Source organism: Pimephales promelas, chromosome 3 (assembly GCF_988280905.1).
Source record: "Pimephales promelas chromosome 3, fPimPro1.hap1.1, whole genome shotgun sequence".
Lineage (NCBI taxonomy): Eukaryota > Metazoa > Chordata > Actinopteri > Cypriniformes > Leuciscidae > Pimephales > Pimephales promelas.
Genome location: NC_142771.1, coordinates 34,875,391 through 34,898,303, shown reverse-complemented (window position 1 = coordinate 34,898,303; position 22,913 = coordinate 34,875,391). Strand labels below are relative to the sequence as shown.

At 37.8% G+C, this 22,913-nt stretch overlaps 1 protein-coding gene across 5 annotated transcripts in view; it reads left to right on the top strand.

The window, feature by feature from the left end:
* The first annotated feature begins 805 nt into the window (after nt 1–805).
* The window catches only part of camsap3 (calmodulin regulated spectrin associated protein family member 3), a 58,966-nt gene continuing 36,858 nt past the window's right edge, over nt 806–22,913 (top strand). For 2 of the 5 annotated variants that reach the window (XM_039686300.2, XM_039686298.2), the window contains exon 1: nt 809–1,313. In XM_039686300.2, coding sequence (XP_039542234.2) covers nt 1,181–1,313 — 133 coding nt within the window. In that variant the 5' untranslated portion in view covers nt 809–1,180. Of the gene's footprint in view, nt 1,314–22,913 lie in introns of all 5 variants that reach the window. The other 3 variants (XM_089128784.1, XM_089128783.1, XM_039686299.2) reach the window with 3 other exon arrangements.

Below are 22,913 nucleotides of genomic sequence, written 5' to 3'. Positions count from 1 at the left end.
TCGTTGCACAGACACATGGGTGGAGCTGTTGAATCTGAATCATGCTGTGGTTTCACTAATATGTTAGTGTGGCACATCTGGTTAATGATCACTCTGTCTCTTTAAACTTTCATTTTGTTCAAGTTTCTTATTCTGTGTGTTATGGGATATACATTTTTTTTTTTTAAAGATGTTCGAGGCTGATTATATCAATAAGCATAATAAATGCTGGTTCTACTACAAAGCGAAATGGAAAACCAAAGAATGAGAAAAAGCTAATTCACTGTGCCTCCCTAATTAGATTAAAATAGTTCTGTGAGTTAATCTTCTTACAAAGTTACTGCAGTGGTCTCTCTAACATCATGTGACCCGGACCTTCAGTGAACTCACGGCTGTACTCCTGAACCAATTCTCTGTGAAAGTGCTTACATTGTTTTGGTGATTTAAGAGGGTTTGATAAAGCCTGCACTGGTTTACGACAGGCCGTGGCCTAAATACAGGTTTGTCGACATATGTTGTTTTATTAAATATAGTGTGAAGCAAAATTATAGGCCATAAGTTAACTTTGCAACACAATAGCTCTTGAAATAGAAAATCCTCCTAAGAAACAATAAAACTCATGCTGTTAGCACTGCAGCCGGTTTAGCATTGTAATGCCGTACCATTTATTTGAACAACGCTGTTCATAATGACTAATATTTCCTCTTCGCACTCTTCTGGGCAAGTTCTACCTGTCCTGCACCTGTTTCCATGAGTTAAAGAGCCTTCCTACCTGCTGCTTGAGTTCACAAGCTTAGCCCCGCCCCCTCAGCGCTGTCTCGCTGACACCTGATTGGACGCCCGGCGGGATGATTGACAGGAGTATGGAGTACCTGGAAATCAGTCCGGAGCGTATCAGCTAGAGCGATGTGGACTCTGAAGCGGGGTCGAAAATAGTGAAACATCCCCTGGAATATCGCTGAATTTGTCGCTCCGATAGACTGAAACAGCCATATATACCCGTCAGCTGTACTGGATGTATTAAAAAGAAGACCTAAAGAGGAATAAATTGTGAATTACTTTATTTTTTTTTTCCGCCGGAACGCTAACGTTACCAGAATCATCGGCCGTGCTGTGGTCGCGTGAAAGAAAAGGATGAGCGTTTGATTTTTGTTTCATTTCTCGCCTCTGTTTTTCCCGGCCCGTCTGTTTTGGACCTGCTATGGTGGACTCGAATGCAATGAAGAAGACTTTTGTGGTCCCGGACATAAAGCCGTTGGATCAGTATGACTCGAGCAGAGCCAGAATCTGCGCCAGTGTCGGGTGGCTGCTGGCGAGGTCCTACGGCAATGCAGGTATGATGTGGCCGTGTGTCAAACCCTAGTGTTCTACCTTTCTAGAGTGCAATTTCTTCTTCTGAGTCAGCTGAACATGTCTAGGCAGCATGAGAGCCTCAAAACTGCGCAAAAACAGCAAAAGACAGTCTAGCTAGGCTGCTGGCTATGTTTTGAGACGCAGCTCATTGAGTCTGACACATTTGTGGTAACCTTCTCAAATCTCCTGTTCTATCTCACCTGTCTGTTTTGAGAGCTGCCCGTTTGCTCATTGTTCAGTGACTGCGGAGGAAAGCATGTGTGAAGGTGAACAGTGTGTAAACTCAGCGTTTTTCACAACACAAAGACCATACGAGAGGGGGAAAGCTGTTGGTTGTGTCCCCAGCAATGTCTTGCTATACGATATGCGTTCAGTCTGGCTCTCTTAATTAATTGAACTGAATAATAGTCTGCTAAAAGGTCTAAAAGTGTGCTTTTTTCCAAACATTGGACACCGAGAACATGAATAATCTGATGGGATGTTTATAATACTAACAGAAACTACAAAAAACACTGTATCAAATATAGGGGTGGATTCATGTTGATTGATTGGGTCCCATTGAGATGACTGGGGAAAAGTGTCCCAATCAACCTGAATTCACCTTTAAGTAAAATACATAGGCCTATACAAATAAACTACATGAGACAGGATCATATTTGCCCGTGATCGTTTTCCATGAGGACTTTAATCGCACGTGCTTAATCCTTTCAGCAGACATGGTGTTGTCTGGGAATTATGATGTTATGATGTGAAGAAATGTAGTAGTTTTGACCTTAATATGAATATGAACATGTATCATGGGAGCGCGTGCTCTGAACGCACATGTGTGTCATATACGCCCAATATCACGAACCCCTTTGTTAAAGGGATAGTTCACTTTGAAATTAATTTTTGATATGTTTTAGCTTACCTCAAGGGCATCCAAGATGTGGGTGTCTTTGTTTCCGCAGTATTTTCAATTTTGATATTTTTAGGTCAAACCGTTTGTCTGTCAGTCATATAATGGAGGTCTATGGTCACCACCTCAAAGAGCATGCATAGAAAAGTCCAAATTAACATTTACGAGAAAAACAGAAACCCCTGAATGGTCTTAATGTTTTTGTATATAATCTGCAGAAGGTGTAGGAGCATAAAATGTTCGTCCTGTTAGCGTATGTATTTCCACACCTCTGCTCACCTGCTCACACAGACATCGCTCGTCATTAGCGCGTTTAATGCTATACAGAGTTACACAGACACTAGTCACGAGCACCGTTCCTGTGTTACAGTTCCTCCTGAACCAAAACAACCAGTTTATGCTGTGTTCACGCCATAACTACTGTAATTCGAAAGAGATGGCATTGGCAACCTGTGATGTTATACTCAGTATCATAGGCGAAATTAATCTGCAGCAGTCAGATGCTACAGGTCCGAGCTCTTTTTGTTGTTTATGTTCATTATTATTGTAATATTATGAGCTTTGAGGTAGTTTAACTCAATCTTTCGTCTCGTGACGTTTTGCAGACTTTGCTGTGTGTGTTCATGTGTGTGTTTTGAAGGAGGCGTGGCTTTGGAGAAGCTAAAGGGAGGGTGGGATCTTATGCTTTCAAAGCTAGCTTGCTATTGCTAGCCTCTCTGAAAATTGCCTACCCTACCTTTAAGGCAAGACACCATCACCATACTTCACTACTCGGCTCATCACAGTACATTACTGTGTATTGCAGGTTTTCTAAGATGTTATGTTAAAGGAGTAGTTCACTTTTGAAAAAGCTTTTGCTGATAATTTACTCACCCCCATGTCATCCAAGATGTCCATGTCTTTCTTTCTTCATTCGAAAAGAAATTAAGGTTTTTGATGAAAACATTCCAGGATTTTTCTCCATATAATGGACTTCAATGGGAACCAAACGGTTCAAGGTCCAAAAGACAGTTTCAGTGCAAACTGTTCAAAGGGCTTTAAATGATTACAGATGCTGAATAAAAAAAATCCTTGAATGTTTTCATCAAAAACCTTAATTTCTTTTTAACTGAAGAAAGAAAGACGTGGACATCTTGGATGACATGGGGGTGAGTAAATTATCAGCAAAAGTTTTTTAAAAAAAATCAACTACTCCTTTAAATATGCACTCATTTGCATGAATTCCCTGTAAAGAAGTCTGAACATTAGATAAAGCAGGTTCAAATTTCTTGTTTCATTTTGATGGCATGTTAGAATGGATATTACAGAAAGGGAATTTGGATATATCTTTATATCACTCCATAAGTCAGGAACAAACTCCTCTTTAAAAAAAAAAACCTTCAGAATAACTGTAAGGTCTAGTGTGTAGGGCCTAAGTGGAGATTTCTGGAGAAACAACTCAGTTTGAGACCGTTTGAAGTGTATGCTAATAATTAAACACACTTAAATGTCTATTGTAATTAAACACACTTAAATGTCTATGGATGTTTTCTGTAAGTAAAATAGCCCAAAATCTTAAAATTGACCTGTGGATGAATGACAACAACAATCGTTTTATCTGTAGAGTCTTGCCTTAAAAGAAATGGTGACCTGTCCCAGTGTCTAAAATTTGCTTCACTTTATATAAAGCAAGATTCGTCCATATAATTTGTCAGCTTATTTTATTTCCCACAGTAGCGACGCAACAATGCAGCCTTACTTGCGCCCTGTTGCGCTTGTATAGTGACATCAATATTGGTTATCGGGTTTAAAAAAAGGCCGTCACTCTTTTTGTTTCTAGGCCTTTTTTTCAGTGTGTAACCTCTGTGTTTCTCAAATGCAGAGGAGGATGGCCTCGCTGTCAGATCCTGGCCTGAGAATTGAAACGCACAAGATTTGGTTTTCTTTTCGGGTGCTGCAGACGGGCTAGTGTGAGTGTGTTTGTGGATTGTTTTTAAAAGCCTCTTTGTGTCCACCAAATGAGCCACCGTTAATTCAGATTGAAAGTCTGCATTCCTGTACTTGCTTTAGTCCTTGTGTTGAGCCCATTTAGAGTCGTTTTTAGAAAGACTTTAACGGTTCACATTACTCATAACATTTAATTCTGAAACGGGTGGATAATTAGAAGATAATTAAAAATGTTTTGTGTTGGCATGAGTAATGTAATATGCAATCTTTAGTCTGTAATTTCTGGTTTCGATGGAGTTTCAATTGTGTGACCTCTATATTATTTAGGTTCTTCTATCTAGAGCATTAAATTTATGGCATCAGGGAAGTCAAAAATATCATAAATAACCTTATATAAGCTATATAGAGCTATGCTGTTTTGTTTCTGATAAGATATTTCTGCTTGAGATTTGTTGCTTAGTTGAAGGAAATAAACATTTTATTACTGAAAAATATTGCTAGAAATAGTTCATTGTAATTAAAAATGGTTTGAACCCTGTGTTTTTGTGCTTACAGTTTCCCACCGTTAGCTTAGCAACATGATAGCAGTTGGGTTCCAGGAGTTGAAATCCCATTGTTTTTAACCATAGGGAAACTTCTTTTTTTAATGATGACTTCTAAACCTTCTGAGCCACGAGGCTGTAAATCAATGTTATATGCTTTTCTTACACTTATCTTTTTGAAGTATTTGTGTACGTTAAGATCTGACAGGTTAATTTAGGATTTTTCACAAATTCATATTACAGAAGCAAATCTTAAATCTTATTTGTAGATAGGAAATCTTAAAGGGATAGTTCACTTTGAAATTAATTTTTGATATGTTTTATCTTACCTCAAGGGCATCCAAGATGTAGGTGTCTTTGTTTCCACAGTAGTTTCAATTTTGATATTTTTAGGTCAAACCGTTGTTGTCTGTCAGTCATATAATGGAGGTCTATGGTCACCACCTCAAAGAGCATGCACAGAGAAGTCCAAATTAAACATGATTTAATGACTTGTAAATGTACACATTGATGGCCTAAGACACCAAACGAGCGGTTTGTGTGAGAAAACAAATAGTGTTTATTTAGTTTTTACCTCTTTTAACCACAGCCACATCCAAGTGATCTGAGAGCGCGGGCGTTTCTGCGGTACAAAAAAAATTACCCAAAAGCAGGTACCGGTACCACTTTTACACAGTGCAGTGGGAAACCAAACAAAGCCGAGTCGAGCTGGTACAGTGTAGTGGAGAAGCTCCTTTAAACTCTGCATTTATTAAAGGGGACCTATTATTCCCCTTTTTACAAGTTGTAATACTCTGGTGTCCCCAGAATGTGTCTGAAGTTTCAAGTCAAAATGGCCCCCAGATAATTTTATTATAGCTTGGGTGTGGGTGTGAGCAAAAACATGCCATTTTTGTGTGTGCCCCTTTAAATTAGAGCCCGACCGATAAAGGATTTTGAAGGCCGATACCGATACAAATATTTTTGAGTTTTAAAATCCGATATTCCGATATATCGGCCGATATTTTATTTATTTATTTTAAACTGGACATGATAGTCACAAATTTTGATATGGTATTGATATTGATACTCATGACATGGTTCAAGCGTGTTTCGTCCATTTTTATTTTATTTTTGAAATATTCTTTTATCAGCCATTATAACTGCCGATACCGATAGTTTGGAAAATGCCTAATATCGGCCGATAATATCGGTCTGCCGATATATCGGTCTGGCTCTACTTTAAATGCAAATGAGCTGCTGATATTTGCCCCCTTTTCAGAAGAGGGCGGAGCCTTTACAGCTCATGCTTTGGGATACTCTGGCAACAACAAAACTGGAGAATGTCACGCAGCCAAAATGTCTGAAATTGTCAGTAGCGAGGTTCAGCCTTACATGTTCGAACTGGAGTCGGACACTGATTGAGTGACTCAGTCAGGATGAAGTTACAACTTTTAGAATGCAACTGGACGTTTCTGAATGGTTAGTCAATAAATTTAAGTTGATTCAACTCATTGTTCAGAAACATTGTTTGTGCAAATCCAGCATTTAGCTGATCCTCGTTTGTGAAGCAGTCTGGCATAAAATGATTTGCGCAAATATATATAACACTTCGACTTTCTTTGGCTCGTTTCCTTCATAAATTAAAGATGCCGGGAGTCTATGGAGACTCTTATGTGTGTTGGTACATCCAATGTTTGTGTATCTCCAGCTATACAGTGAGGAAACAGAAACGACTGCGGCTCACTCAGGACGGGATCTATGCTGCTAATAGGGCAAATTGTAAACGCTTGTTTGGAGAGACTGTTTATGATTTATAGAGATTATAAAATAAGGAGTGGGTGGATCTTTTACCAATATAGGCCGGTTGTTTACATACACTGTGTGGACACACACATAAAAGTGAATTTTGCATAATAGGTCCTCTTTAAAACTTCCAGGTTTTCTCACAAAATGTTCCAAAATGATTAACCACCACCACACATAGGACCTTCCCTGAGTGTGAGAAGCTGAAATCTCGATAATTCACCTGGTTGATGTATAATTACTAGGTTCCAGTGTTGTTTGTCTTCACTCCCTGCATCAATAGCAGAACGGTACGACCACACCCGCTGGTCAAAGTCACACACAGCCCAGCCAGAGAGAAATCAGACCAGATTAAAGAGGCTTGGCTGGATTTCAGCGTTGAGATGTGTGTGTGTGTGCGTGACCTCAGACCTCTGATCCAGCACCGCACTCGTTTTCCTGCTTGTACCCGATGACATCATCACTCTCACGGCGAGTGTGTGATGTAGCCCTCGTGTTCATTTCAGAGCCCAGGTCCCGCGCTGAGCTGTATCTCTGCAGTCAACCCACGCTTTTAAGGCACACTGTGCTGCTAATTGCTAATTTTTAATGTGTTTTTTGGCCAAAGCTTTACTCTGGATGAAGTGGGTTCAATAAAGATCTATCTTTGGGAGTGCTGTCCTAGATGCAGGAGCTTTGAGTTCAAGTACAGCCTGAATGCAGATGACGAGATTGAGACAAGGCAAGCATGACTGCTGCTGTTTTGTTGCATGCGTTTGTGCATGAGGACGTAAATTATCCCTCAAATCACGCAGCTTGTTAAAGGGAGAGTGCCGTTGCTTTTCTAAAAGCTGGAATCACTATAAGACTTCTCAAATCTGAACAGATTTTAAGGTGGCTTTCACATCGAGCTTGTTTGCAAACCCAGCAGACTGGCTATTACTTTCGGCAACTAGCGTTTAGTCATCCACACTGTAAAATCGAGGGGAAAAAACTGTGCAAAAGTCGTGTGTTGTATTCATACGATTTCTCCTAGAAGCATCAAGCATGATATTGGCCATACTTTCGAAATGAAGAGGATCTTGGGCATATTTTTTTTTAATCCAAATAACGGTAAAATACTGTAAAAATGCTAAATTGGTTAACAGAAAGTTTCTGTACTATACACGGTAAATAACTGTGATATAATTTTACAGTAAAATACCGTTAAATTTACAGTTTTTGAAAGTGAAAACCCCCAAATCGTATAATTTACAGTGAAAAAACGTAAATTGACTTGACACTTCACATTTGATGAGTTTTTGTTGAAATAACTGTGGTTCCTCATAGTTTTATTGTTTTTTTTCTAATCAGTTATGTACATTAGGGTTTTATATTACATTGAATGTTGTTAAATTAATGTTTATTGCATTTTTTTAATTTCATGTGTGTTACCACCATGATGGTGTTTAATGTCTGTGTGAATGACACTGTGCAGCTTCTCTTTATATACGTATTTTATGTAAGTATTCACTTGTGATGAGGTGTGATTGCTCATGTAACTCATCACTGCTGTGATGATTGTTGGTTGTCAGTGTATTACAATGGTCTAAAACAGATATCAATATGCCAATAAGTTGGTAAATCAACATTTTTTCAGAAAATAAAATACGGTTTATTTCTGTAATTTTTAAGTTAAGTCTGTAAAACCATTACCGTTCCTACCGTATTTTAAACGGCAAAGTTCTGGCAACCACAGCTGCCGGTTTTTTACCGTAAAAATTGCGGTTTTATTTTTTACAGTGTAAAAACAGTAAAGAACTCAATACTTAATGTATTTGCTGTGTGCCCATAAAAGGATTACATGCAGAGATACTAATCTTGTGCAAAAAATGAAGTGCTCAGTGCATTTAATTTTTGGATTTATGAAAATGAGTGCATGTAAACTTACCTAGTGTGTTTTTTTTTATATGATAACTATGTGAACTGATGGTACAAATGACTTTCATACTGTGAGCCTGGATGAATTTGGCTGCAGTCCTTGGAGCTCTGTCCTAGTTGTAAGAGATTTCAGTTCAAGTACAGCTTGAACAAAAATGATAAAATAATCTGATATACTGGTATCAAGCAAGGGTTAGTATAGGGTAAGCCAAGCGTACATTGATACTGGTACATCTAGCCCCTTTACGCACATTTACAGTGATAGCGTACACTGTTAAAACGAATATGCTTTATCTAATCAAAATAATTGTGGCAACAAATTACAAGCAATATTATTAATTAAATTTAACAAATTAGAATTGAGTAATAATTAATCAAATTAATTCCTTAAAAGTTAACCATGTAAAATGAGTTAACAACAATAACCAAACAAAAAAACATAATTGAAGTCACCATTATGGTGATCAGTGTTTGTTTTAGGATTGTTTTAAAATTGCGGTTTTCTCCTTCAGTGATTCTGCTTGTTAACGTCAGGTGTCTTCAATGTTGGCAATATAATATAAATAGTTCTTAATCTTTGACGTCTGTCTGTTATTTAAATATTTTTGTTAAATTTTTGGGTGTAAACTTTACTCGTTTTACATGGTTAACTTTTTATGGAATTAATTTGATTAATTATTACTCAATTATAATTTGTTAAATTTAATTAATAATATTGCTTGTAATCTGTTGCCACAATTTTATTGATTAGATAAAGCATATTTGTTTTTACAGTGTAGTGATAGCGTGTTCTTCATCCACAAATGTTTTGGATGGCCTGTGTTATGACCCGGTAGACTCGTTCCTCTGTAATGGTCTTGTGAGCGTTTTGCCTGTGTTAGTCATGCTGGAATCATCAGTGTGTCACTGCGGTGACTCAACAGGTGATGTGGCCTTTTTATCATGTTGTTTAAGTAATTACTCGATGAACACGCCCTTAAAATCTGAAGTCATGAAAGCTATTATAATGAGATCCCAGTGTCGCCGTCTTGTCGTATTACAAGTGAGCTTTGGACACACACTTGCATTTTCTTTTTGGTTTGCTGAGTCAGCTTGCTGTGTTGGTGTTTGTTAGAGAATAGAGATATGAAGAAGGCTTTGTTTGTGGGCATATGCTGGTCAAACACGACCACAGCCTTCAAAGTAAGTATTGTTTTGTTGCATGAGGACGTAAATGATCCCCAGTGAGAGTTGCTTTTCTAAAATTTTTCTGAAGGCTGTAATCACTACACAACTTTTTTTTTTCTTTTTTTTTTAAAAAGGAGTAGTTCACTTTTGAAAACTTTTGCTGATAATTTACTCACCCCCAAGTCATCCAAGATGTCCATGTCTTTCTTTCTTCAGTTGAAAAGAAATTAAGGTTTTTGATGAAAACATTCCAGGATTTTTCTCCATATAATGGACTTCAATGGGAACCAAACGGTTCAAGGTCCAAAAGACACTTTCAGTGCAAACTGTTCAAAGGGCTTTAAACGACTCCAGACGAATAAGGGTCTTATCAAGCGAAACGATCACTCCTTTAAAAAATAAATAATGAAGTTTAAGGTTTATAAGCTCAAATGCTCGCCTTGCTCTGTTCTGTGATGCGCGTTTGTGACTCTCCTGTTCAAACTCGTTCATCAAAATGAATGAATCTTTTTCCAAGTCATTTGGTTCATTCAATGAATAAAACGCATGAATTGACTTGGAAAAAGATTCGTTTATTTTGATGAACGAGTTCGAACAGGAGAGTCACAAACGCGCATCACAGAACAGAGCAAGGCGACCATTTGAGCTTATAAAACTTAAACTTTGTTATTTATTAAATGAGTGATCGTTTCGCTTGATAAGACCCTTATTCATCGTCTGGAATCGTTTAAAGCCCTTTGAACAGTTCGCAGTTTGCACTGAAACTATCTTTTGGACCTTGAACCGTTTGGTTCCCATTGAAGTCCATTATATGGAGAAAAATCCTGGAATTTTTTCATCAAAAACCTTAATTTCTTTTCGACTGAAGAAAGAAAGATGTGGACATCTGGATGACATGGGGGTGAGTAAATTATCAGCAATTTTTTTTGAAAAGTGAACAACTCCTTTAAGGTGGCTTTCACATCGGGCTTGTTTGCTGCGGTCTCCCCATATCGCTGGTCTCGTTTAACACTCAACTTGATTCTATCGAACCCATAATCATGCATGCCGCAGGTGAATATACTGTGTTTAAAATTAATTTGCTTATAATGTGCAGAAATGTGAACGGCACTTGCATTGTCATTTACTGTAAGTCACAGGACTTGCAAATTGACTCTTTTAAAGTTCATTTGTTGATCTGTTTGGACTCACTCTGCACAATGACTTATAATAATAAATCATTATCCATCTTTCATCCCCTGCATGTGTTTGGCCTTTTTATCATGTAGTTTAGGTAATTACTTGATGAACACGCCCTTAAAATCTGAAGTCATGAAAGCTAATAAGCCTTCAAAGAAAGAAGTTAATTTGAGAAGATTTGGAAAAGAAAGCCTTTTGTTCAGGAACATTACCTTAAAAGAGAGCTTGTCTGGTAAAAGGTTATCCTTTAACATCATTCATGTTTGTGAGACTAAAGGCATTAATACATGTCTTTTTTTTTTTACATTATTAAAAATAAATGCATTTATTTGATGTTAAATACAGTAAACAAGTCAGATTGTGTAACATTTTTACAATTTAAAATAGCTGTTTTCTATTTGAATATATTTTTTGCATGTAATTAATTTATTCCTGTGATCAAAGCTGTATTTTCAGCATCATTACTCCAGTCTTCAGTGTCACATGATCCTTCAGAAATCACTCTAATATGATGATTTTTGTGGGAACTGCTAAAAAAAATTACAGGATTCTTTGAATAACTATTTTTTTAAATGTGAAACAGAAATATTTTGCACTATTATACAGTAAATGCCTTATGTGTTGTTGCTGAGAAGTATTAACTTTCTTTTCTTTAATAAAAACTCCTTTCTAACTCCAGACTTGTTTACAGTATGTAGTGCACATACATATATAAGTAGCCTACACATTTCAGTCCAGCTTATCCTGTTGTGAAATGTAAAGAATGTAGATTCCACAGTAATATGTTAATCTTAAAAAGACTTCATGTTTACATGTGTACATGTTAAGAAGCCGGTTTGGTGATAGAACATATCTTTAAACCTGATACAAAATCAATGGAAGTCAATGCAATGTCCTCCTCACTAGTAAAACTTAACCCTCAGGTCCTCTTCGTTTCGGAGTCACACTTGTTATCCTCCCGGTCAAAAGTGACCGGACACCTGAAAATTAAATTTCGTGTACATATCTCTATGGAGAAGCATCTGAATTCCCCAGATGTGTATGAACACTTTTTTTTTGTGGATTTGAATATATAGTTGAAACAATCTCAAAAACGATTTTTTATTAAAAAAATGTAAAAAAATAAATAAATAAAAATTTGTGAATTTTTGTGTTTTTGTCAATTTCCCATTCATTTCTTATGGGTGTCATTTTTGACCAAAGACCACAAGTGTGACTATTTTTTTTAAGACCACTTACCATGCTCGGATCATGACCTCAATTTTTTTTTGTATTCACATACATAATGCCATAAAAGTCACCAAGTTTCGTAACGGTCCAATGAAGCTGTGATTTTTAAAAATTCAAAACATACTTTTTGTAATCAAAATGTATTGGTGTGTTTGTGTATAAAAGTGTGTTTGTGTGTGTGTGTGTGTGTGGGTTTGTCTGTTTTGCACTCTAGATATTGTAGAGTGTCACCCCTTCAATGCTGAGCACTTTTTTTTTTAGAATTGTGGCCGATTTATAGATTGCACGTACAAAAATCAGAGAATTTTTATTTAGTCGATTTCCCATTCATTTCCTATGGGTCGGTCATTTTTGACCGAAGACCACAAGTGTGACTATTTTTTTATGACCACATAGCATGCTCGGATCATGACCTCAATTTTTTTTTGTATTCACATACATAATGCCATAAAAGTCACCAAGTTTCGTAACGGTCCAATGAAGCTGTGATTTTTAAAAATTCAAAACATACTTTTTGTAATCAAAATTTATTGGTGTGTTTGTGTATAAAAGTGTGTTTGTGTGTGTGTGTGTGTGTGGGTTTGTCTGTTTTGCACTCTAGATATTGTAGAGTGTCACCCCTTCAATGCTGAGCACTTTTTTTTTTAGAATTGTGGCCGATTTATAGATTGCACGTACAAAAATCAGAGAATTTTTATTTTGTCAATTTCCCATTCATTTCCTATGGGTCGGTCATTTTTGACCGAAGACCACAAGTGTGACTATTTTTTTATGACCACATAGCATGCTCGGATCATAACCTCAATTTTTTTTTGTATTCACATACATAATGCCATAAAAGTCACCAAGTTTCATAACATTCCGATGAAGCTGTGATTTTTAGAAATTCAAAACAGAAAAGTTTTCGGTCAGAAATGACCGAAGAACACCTGAGGGTTTATCTAAGTTAGATATGCTCATGCTCTTAGTTGACATGTGCCTGGTTATGGATCAGTATCAGTAGGGATGGGTATCGTTAAGGTTTTATCGGTATTACTACTCTTACCGATACCGCTTATCGATCCGGTACTTTAACGGTATTCTTATCGGTTCTTTTTGGTGTTTTTTATTATTTATTTATTTATTTATTTATTTTAAGAATTAAGAACATAATTAAACTTTATATTTTGAAATGTAAAATAGAAAAAGCAAAACGAAGAAAAATATATTTTTGTTATGCAGCAGTGTGCAGGCTTTTTTTGTTTTGTGCCTGGTTATGGATCAGTATCAGTGATTAATTTTTTTTTTAAAGCACATACTAACATTTTTTTATGAAGCAGTCTTGTCATATTAAATGGATTATTCCTAACCTGAGAGGCCAGTTAGACCAGAGCATGATGGTCATGAAAGGTCTGTGTGGTCCTCTGATTGTGCCCGCTGGCTTTTAATTAAAAGAAAAACGGACTTTAATGCTCAATGTTCCCATGACAACCCTCTTCAAATCTGAGGTTGATCCTTCTCTGTAGTGTAAAGAAGCTTATATTGGAAACAGTGGTCTTATGATAGAGATCATAAAGGTGTTGATGCTCTTTTGTTGGGTCACGTCACCGCATGAACTGTGGGTGTGTGGAGACACTACATCCTATTTGCTGATGTCTCTCTCTGCAGACTTCTATGTAAAGTGTCTGTTTGCTTTTTGAGTCCTGCTCAGCTGACTTAAGCTCAAACCATTTTAATGAGCGATCGTCTCCTTTCGTTTATTGATTCCACGCTTCTGTCCACTGCCACCCTTGAGCCAGAGCCCCTGAATCTCTTGACCTTTCACCTCTTCATTGACTAAATGGTGCGTGTGTGCGTGTGAGAGAGAGCAAAAGCAGATAGTGTACGTCGAGGAAGACCAGGGTGATATGGGTAATGTTTACACATTTAGAGCTGATGTTTGCTGTCATAATAGTGTCTAGTACATTGGTAGTGGTTGTCATCTGACCTCTCTTTCCTTGTTGATTGCTTTTCTTCCACTTGTGATGTTCCTTATCTAAACCATTGCCACAGTTACATGGACACATCCAAACATTGTAGACATTAACGCTAAATAAAGTGATCGGGTTGATAGGCGTTTATATTTCACAAGCTTCAAACTGGATTTGATCTTTTGACATGCGCGCACAGTGCACTGAGTTTCCCGCTGTTTGTGCACACTATCCATTCTCCTTTTCTTTGTTTTAAAAAGATGACTTAATATTGATCTCGAATTTCGAGTCCTGATTAGGAGACGACGGGCAAATGAAGCCTTGTACCGTGATGCCTATATTTATTAGGGATGTCCCGATACCACTTTTTCACTTCCGATACCGATACCGATGCCGCACCTTTGGCTTTTGCCGATACCGATATTAGTCCGATATTTTTTTTTTCGTGGTCCGACGTGCCGTATACGGCCCACCGGGTGGTTTATAGGTTTAACTTTGTGAAAGACAAAACAAAACAAACACAAAAGTAAACATAATACATATCTTTGGAAAGCTGAGAAACTCGTGATTCGAACGACGTAAACCATTTTAAGATACAATCAACACAGCGGGCACAATCTGTCTCTTTGTCAGACCACCAACAGCCAAAACAAACCAACACAAACTGGAAGAAACTCACCAATTAGCCATCTGTTAGTCCACATTCCAACAAAAATGGTTTGGTTTCACTGTAAAGCGTCCATACAATCCAATTTGAAGAAGTTTTTAGTCCAAAACAATTGTATATATGAAACATCCATGGAATGTAAATAGTAGCATTTCGCGTTAGCCGACAGCGCTATCACAACTTCGACGCACTAATGCTACGTTCACACCGGACGCGAATAGGGCGTCAGGCGCGAATGATTTCAATGTTAAGTCAATGCAAGAAAAATTCCTGCGGCGCGAATGAGGCGTGGAGCGCGGCGCGGAAGACGCGAATACGCCTCATTCGCGCGTCAAGTTGGCGAGAATTGAGCGTTGTGCATTCACGCGTTTGACGCGAATTCGCGTCTGCCGCCCGAGTTGAAAAATCTGAACTTTGGCGTGAATTCGCGCCGCGTTAACCAATCAGGAGCCTAGCTGCTTGCTCACGTGGTGAAGTGTCTGGATGCTTCAATAAATTATTTTGTTAATATGACTAAATGCATGGTGGGATTATGCACAACAAAGCAAATGTTTCATCACTTAAAACATTATTTCTATATGGAGACATGTTCATTTTGTATTGAATGTTATTCATTCCATATCTAGAAATAGTATTATGTTGTAAAGACAATCAACATATGTGCATAAATTCGTGTCTGGACGTGAGAGAGAGAAAAAAAAATCACAGGACAGGTTAATAACTTTTGAAGGCTGGCTCTATTTATTATCAAAACAAAAATAAATGACAGCTAGATTAGATGGATGAGGGGCCGGGCGAGGGTGATCCTCGCTCAGATGCGGGACAACAGGTCATCAAACTGGGCGCGTGACAGGCGGAAGTACCGCTGACAGCGGCCGTCATCCAGCGCAGCTCCTGGAGCGAGCAAATGGTGAAACTCGCCAAACGGTTCGGCTCCGAAGGGTCCGGTGGACACAAATATACGGCGACGATGATCCCCACGCCGCTGTTCTGCTCTCCAGAGCAAATACAGAGCGGTAACTCTCTTGATGAATGCTCGGTCGACATAAAAACAATGACCGCCAACGGATTTTGATTCTGACGCGCGTCACGCGCGTAAATTTCGCTTCAAACTTTACGCGCGCCAGTTTCGCTCTTGACACGCAAAGCGAGAGTGATTCTCTGCGCGCGTGTGCGTAAACACAACAATCATCACGTGACAGGCTGCGCCGCTAAACTGGATATCGCTCATATTTTTTTCTCCCCTCCGATCTCCGATCTAGCGTTCTGGGCCGGTATCGGCGCGATACCGATGCCGTGGATCGGATCGGGACATCCCTAATATTTATCAAGCAGTAATAAAGCCCCTTCACAGTCCCAAAACAAGTCGCCTGTAGATGAGTCCAAACAAGAACTGGTGGGACTTCACAGACGATGAGTGGATGGAGAATTTCAGAATGACACAATAATAATTTGACACTTTTGCACCATTTTTATGTCATGAATGAAATTTAAATTGGCTTTGGTCAATTCGTTCCGATTGATGTGATGACATGGGACTTTTTATTCTGACTGCCCTACTAGTCCTATTGCAAAAGGGCCCATGTAAATGGAGGTAGTGTGTTTTACTAACTGAACTCTGATGTTGCTAACTGAGCTACGATGTTGCTAACTGTGTTACGGTGTTACAAACTGAACTCTGTTACTAACTGAACTAAGATGTTACTAACTGAGCTACGATGTCGCTAACTGAGCTACGATGTCGCTAACTGAGCTACGATGTCGCTAACTGAGCTACGATGTCGCTAACTGAGCTACGATGTCGCTAACTGAGCTACGATGTCGCTAACTGAGCTATGATGTTACTAACTGAGCTACGATGTCGCTAACTGAGCTATGATGTTGCTAACTGAACTATGATGTCACTAACTGAACTACGATGCCACTAACTGAGCTACGATGTTACTAACTGAACTCTGATGTTGCTAACTGAGCTACGATGTTGCTAACTGAGCTACGATGTCGCTAACTGAGCTATGATGTTACTAACTGAACTACGATGTCACTAACTGAACTACGATGTCGCTAACTGAGCTACGATGTCGCTAACTGAGCTACGATGTCGCTAACTGAGCTACGATGTCACTAACTGAGCTATGATGTTACTAACTGAGCTACGATGTCGCTAACTGAGCTATGATGTTACTAACTGAACTACGATGTCACTAACTGAACTACGATGCCACTAACTGAGCTACGATGTTACTAACTGAGCTATGATGTTGCTAACTGAACTGTGATGTTGCTAACTGAGCTACGATGTTGCTAACTGAACTGTGATGTTGCTAACTGAGCTACGATGTTACTAACTGAAATGTGATGTTGCTAACTGAGCTACGATGTTGCTAACTGAACTGTGATGTTGCTAACTGAGCTACGATGTTACTAACTGAGCTACGATGTCGCTAACTGAGCTACGATGTTACTAACTGAACTGTGATGTTGCTAACTGAGCTACGATGTTACTAACTGAACTGTGATGTTACTAACTGAACTGTGATGTTACTAACTGAGCTACGATGCCACTAACTCACAAGGCGACGCGCCTTGTGACGTCACATGGTGAAACGGCTCGATTTGAGATGGGAAAAGGAGATTAAAACAAAAACACTGGATGGATTTTTATCATTAAATACACATTACAGTACAATCAACTTGTAAAAGTGCATGTATACCATTATATGACCCCTTTAAAACAAATGCAGTCTTGGTGTGAGCATAAAAAACATTCAAAAACCCTAGTACCAACCCCAAACTTTTGAACGGTAATGTACATCATATTTAAGTTAATTTGGGATGGTTTTAATTTAACCAGATCAGAAAAATGCTATTCAGCTAACTGCTTTAGGACTACTTTAAATTGTGAGTAGTACGGTAGCTTGTAATTTGATAAGCTACAGTTCCAAACTAGCTTCCCCAGCACTGCTGTCTGTCTGTGTGTGTGTGTGTGTGTGTGTGTGTATCCAGCACTTGTCCCATTAAATTCTGTCCTAGTTTAGCGTCGCCCTCTCTGTTTTCAGGTATTACTCTCCCATCTTTTCTCTGAAAGTGCAGTACAGACCAGTCATTCATTGACTGCCAGTCCTACAGGGAAATGAAGCCCTATCAGCCACCCTCATCTCGCATTGCTGCAGCTTTTGCATCCTGCTTTGCATTCTGGGTTTGAGCCAGTGTGTCACCCAGTTGGTGGGCAATGTGTTGCTGCCCCCTTTATTTTACTCGTTATAATTTAATTTAATTTTTAATTTTTTTTTCTTGGTTGCCGAGGTCACATTGCACTATTGGATAAAATTAAGTGCTGCTTTATTTTTTCCTCATCCCCATTGAATCCAGTTTCACTCAAAGATCCACTACCGAGCATCGGTTTGAGCTTGGTATGTTTAAAAAAAAAAGGTTTTGTTGTGTTTATGGGTGTGCGATTATATCTTCTATGATGATGTCATGAGTATTGTTTTAAAGATGTGCAATCTGACATGTCTCAATCTAGAGAGTGCATGCATACACTACGTGATGCAGTCAAGGTTATTCAGATTAGTAAGCTTGCACGTTTACAGTGCACGCAAAATACATTTAGATTAGAATGCCCCAATGTTAAAGATAAAGGCCAATTTATACTTCTGCGTCGAGGGTACGCCGTAGTATACGGCGTTGGCTTCGCACGTAGGCGACGCCGTTGTGAGCATTTATACTTCTGCGTTCAGGTATTGGTTGCTCTGCAGTACTGCTCCGAAACGCTAGGAGGCGGCGGAGGGTTTTAATGTTCCACTGTGTTTATATTCCTCGCGGCTAGGTTACTACAAGCAATAGCGACTGAAAGAGAGTGGATCATGTTGGAGTTGGAGCTTATTGGGGTGGAAAAACAGTTCATTTTAGTGAAATTACTAAAACTGAAAGGCAGAAATGAGAGAAGACGTCGGAGAAGATAGTACGTGTGTAAATGCGTGAGAAGGTACGTGCGGAAATGCGTATGAGGAAATACGATGCTACCAAGACGACCAATCACCGATCTTGCGGTCCGCGTCGTCGCGACGTGTAGTTACATTTTTGAAGGGGTGCGCGTCAGGCAACGCGGAAGGGTACGCGGTATGGGACGCGTCTGAGCGTATGGTACGCCGTACCTACTGCGCGCACCCTACGCAGAAGTATAAATTGGCCTTAAGGGGGCAAAATACCTCCATTTGTCTTTTATATGTATGTCATTTAATAGAGGCCTAGTTAATCAATATCACACGAAGAGTGACGTTTTTTTTTCTCTGCGAATATCAGCACGATTACAAATCTGATATTGGTTTTATACAACAGTTCAATAAACAAGACATTACGTGCCTTATATTTTAGATATGGTATTGCCCACGGTATTGTGCTTCTGAGCAACAGTGTTTTCTTACTGAATGAACAAATCGGTTGAGTGAGTGATTCAATGACTCCCACATTAAGACAAATGCGTTGTTCTTGAATGAATCAGCTGTTTGAATGAATCTGTTGATGACTGCGTTAAATTACTCTGTGTAAATGCGTCTTTAAAGATGCAGCTTCTGCATTGCAAAGATGATTGTTGTCGATACTGATTTAATTTGATTGGTAACAGCCCTGTTGTGTCTTGTTACTCTAATTTAATTTATTGATTGAAATGTAAGAATTTGTTCCAAAAGATGATGCATACATTTTGTATCTGGTGAAATACTCTAATCATATGCAAAAATCACTGGTGCACCTCGTGTTCTCAAATGCACGTTGAACTGACAGCATGTGCAGAGGTTGAGCAACACTTTTACTGTGAATTGAGCCTTTCTCTAAGACTCGGAAAGTACTGCTTCACAATCTGCTTTCATGTCGCACTTCACTTTGAAAAAACAGCTGCTGCAGACTATAAACTTAATTAAATTGTTGCCTATTACGATTTCATAAGTGCACAAAGCCATTTCGCAATTTGGATTTTAGTTTGACTGATGCTTTACCAAAGCTTTTACAAACTTTATCATGTAAAAATATGTTCAGTTCTTTATGAAACTGGCGAGACAGATTATAGTTACTGGGGAACAATACTCGCCAAATTGTACATTTATTTAATAAAGAATACAATTTTAAATCAATGTTACCGCAATTTAAATGAACTACTTTCTATTTTAATATATTTTTTATGTAATTTATTCCTGTGATCAAAGCTGAATTTTCTGCATCATTACTCCGTGTCACATGATGCTTCAGAAATCATTCTAATATGATGATTTGATGCTTAAGAAACATTTTTGATTATTATTTATACCATTAATGAAGTTGTACAATAGTTGTACAACATTTTTTTCAGAATTCTTTGATGAATAGATAGAAGAAAAAGGTAAATACTCACCCCACAGTTTTGATTAGTAGTGTACACCCATAATACGCTGATTTCATGCATCCGCCATTTTGAAATGGCTCCGGTGGGAAGAAAACCGGCCTTTAATCATAGGAGAGTTACGAATGTGATGGCATTTTGTTAGTGTAGAAATTAGTTATTATAAAAATGTACATACATTTCTTTCATACTTTAGACTATATACAGTGAAATTCATTTATAAATAAAACTTTTTTATATATATAATTCAAAACGTAAAAACGAACTATATACACTACATATCCTATATTGGATATTAACATCCAATAGTGTAAATCGCGGCAGCAGCTTCAGGTTGGTTGTCCAAGCAAGGCATTGTTGTCTATAGCCCCTTTCACACAGAGCGGTGATCGCGGGAAATTGCTAGAACGCCTTCTGTGTGAACGCAAACACAACCCGGGATTTATACCGGCATCGATGCCGGGTTGGGGACCTAGTAACATTGCCGGAATCAGTCCCGGAACACGCGCTGTGTGAACAAAAGCCAGGACCAATGCCGCAAGGGGTGTGTCATAGTGCGACTCTGTTGCTCTTAGAAGAAAGTTTGTGTTCGTCATCAACAAAGAAATGACGAACAAATGTCTGCAAAACTGGAACGAAGCAGAGACCAGGAGCTCCTCACTATCTACGCTGAAGCTGAGATCGTTCAACAGCTTTGTGGAACGGTATGCGCGTAAACATGTTTTCGACGCGTACATTACACGTCTCATCCTGACGTCATGCGTCTTTCCGGGATCTTTCCGGGTTGTGTGTGAACGGACTCACAGAATCTCTGGCAGTGTGAATGAACCGAAATCAAAAATCCCGGGACAAATGCCGGGTCACATTATCCGTGTATTTTCCGGAATTTCTGTGTGAAAGGGGCTTATCTGTACTTCTGGGGCTCTTCCCACCCGGAGCCTCGCTTTCGATTTCAAAATGGCGGCTGCGTGAAATCAAGCGTATGGAAGTAAAATGTTTCATGTTGACTTCAATGACACGATGAATCGGTGTTCCTGGTGGCATGAAGCTCTGTGTACAGGTGTACTATTATGATTCATAGTGTAAATGTGTTTTAAAAGTGATCGGCATCTTCAGGATAGGTGGGAATATAAGATCAAATGCAAACATTGTTTGTTTACAGTGGTATTGCATAATTTAGCTGCTCCTATCAGAAGGTTTTTGTCCTCTAATGTGTCCTAGTAATGCTCCCACTACTTGTTAAACGTGGATGTGGTGGAGAGGTGCCATTCTTATTGTGGATTCATGATTGGCCCTGAATGTGGCAGAACCAGTTCACAGTGGGCGTGTGAGGTGGTGTACATTTCAAGTCTGCGTTTGCGTTTCTCAAGGTTTTGTGTTGTTTGGTGCTTGTTTACAGAAACTCTCTCACACTCCTGCCCAGGAGCGGTCTCCCTTTTCTGTCCTATCACAGGTGTGGACATTCAAATTCAGACTCTCTGCTTGACAAACTATGACTGTGTAAAAGAGTCATTTATTGTGTGAAGCACGTACTGTATGTGGATCGCTGTCCTCCAGTCGACGAGCCTCAGATTACACCTCACTTGGTCTGTCTGTAGGGCCCTATGGAATATTTCTTTCCCAAATTTCATTAGATTTTTTTTCCAGAAACTTTCTCTGTATTTGGTTTTATCTTTTATGTTTAAATTAAATTTTAGTAAAAAAATAAATAAATAAAGCATATCTAATGTAGGGCTGTGAAACGATTAATCACACCCAATATATATATATATGTGTGTGTGTGTGTGTAGTGTGTATAATTATTTTGTATATGAAGAGTTCAGATGCAAAAGCCTCTAAATGCCATTTGAAATTTTCTTCTAGAATGGTCATTTTTATCAAGCTTGTACATTTAAGTTCAGTAATTTCACTTAAATTGAAATTAATTGAAGTGAAATTACTGAACTTAAATATACAAGCTTGATAAAAATGATCATTTTAGAAGAAAATGTCAAATGGCACTTAGTGGCTTTTGCATCTGAACTCTTCATATATAAATACACACATATGCATGTATGTAAGAAAAATGTCTTATTAATATATCAAATATTTATTTATAATGTTAATTTTGTATAAATGTATATAAACTACAGATGCATATATTTCTTAAATGAATACATACATGTGTGTGTATTTATATATACAAAATAATTATACACACTAAACACACATATATATATATATGTAAACACAAACTTTTATTTTGGATGCGATTAATCGCGATTAATCGTTTCACAGCCCTAATCTAATGAAACCTTATGAAACCTTATAATTTTGAAACCTTAATGTACAACACTCTACTGAAAGTATAATAAAAAAGAGACATAATTAGGGCCCTACATAATCCATTTTTATTTTAATTTATTTTAATTCGGGCTGTGCAAAAATGAATTGCGATTAATCGCATCCAAAATAAAAGTCTGTGTTTACATAATATATTTGTTTTATATTTATTATATTTATTTAATATATTTATTACCTATGCATGCATGTATATATTTAAGAATTATTTGCGCTTAAATTCTCTCTCTCTCTCTATATATATATATATATATATAAATACATAATCTATATTATATAAATATTTTATATATGAAAAACACATTTTCTTAAATATATACATGCATGTGTGTGTATTTATATATACAAAATAATTATATACAGCACAGACAAATATATTATGTAAACACAGACTTTTATTTTTGATCCGATTAATCGCAATTAATTTTTGCACAGCCCTAATTTTAATTTTAATTTAGTTTTCCATTTTAATTCTTTAATTTTATTAATCAAAAACATCAAACATAAAAAAAAATTCATGAAAAAAATACCATTTAAAACAATTTTATTAAAAGAGTAAAAAAATCTATGTATTTTTCTTTATTTTTTACTCAAATTCTCTGTTTTCTGTTAAAAAATTTCT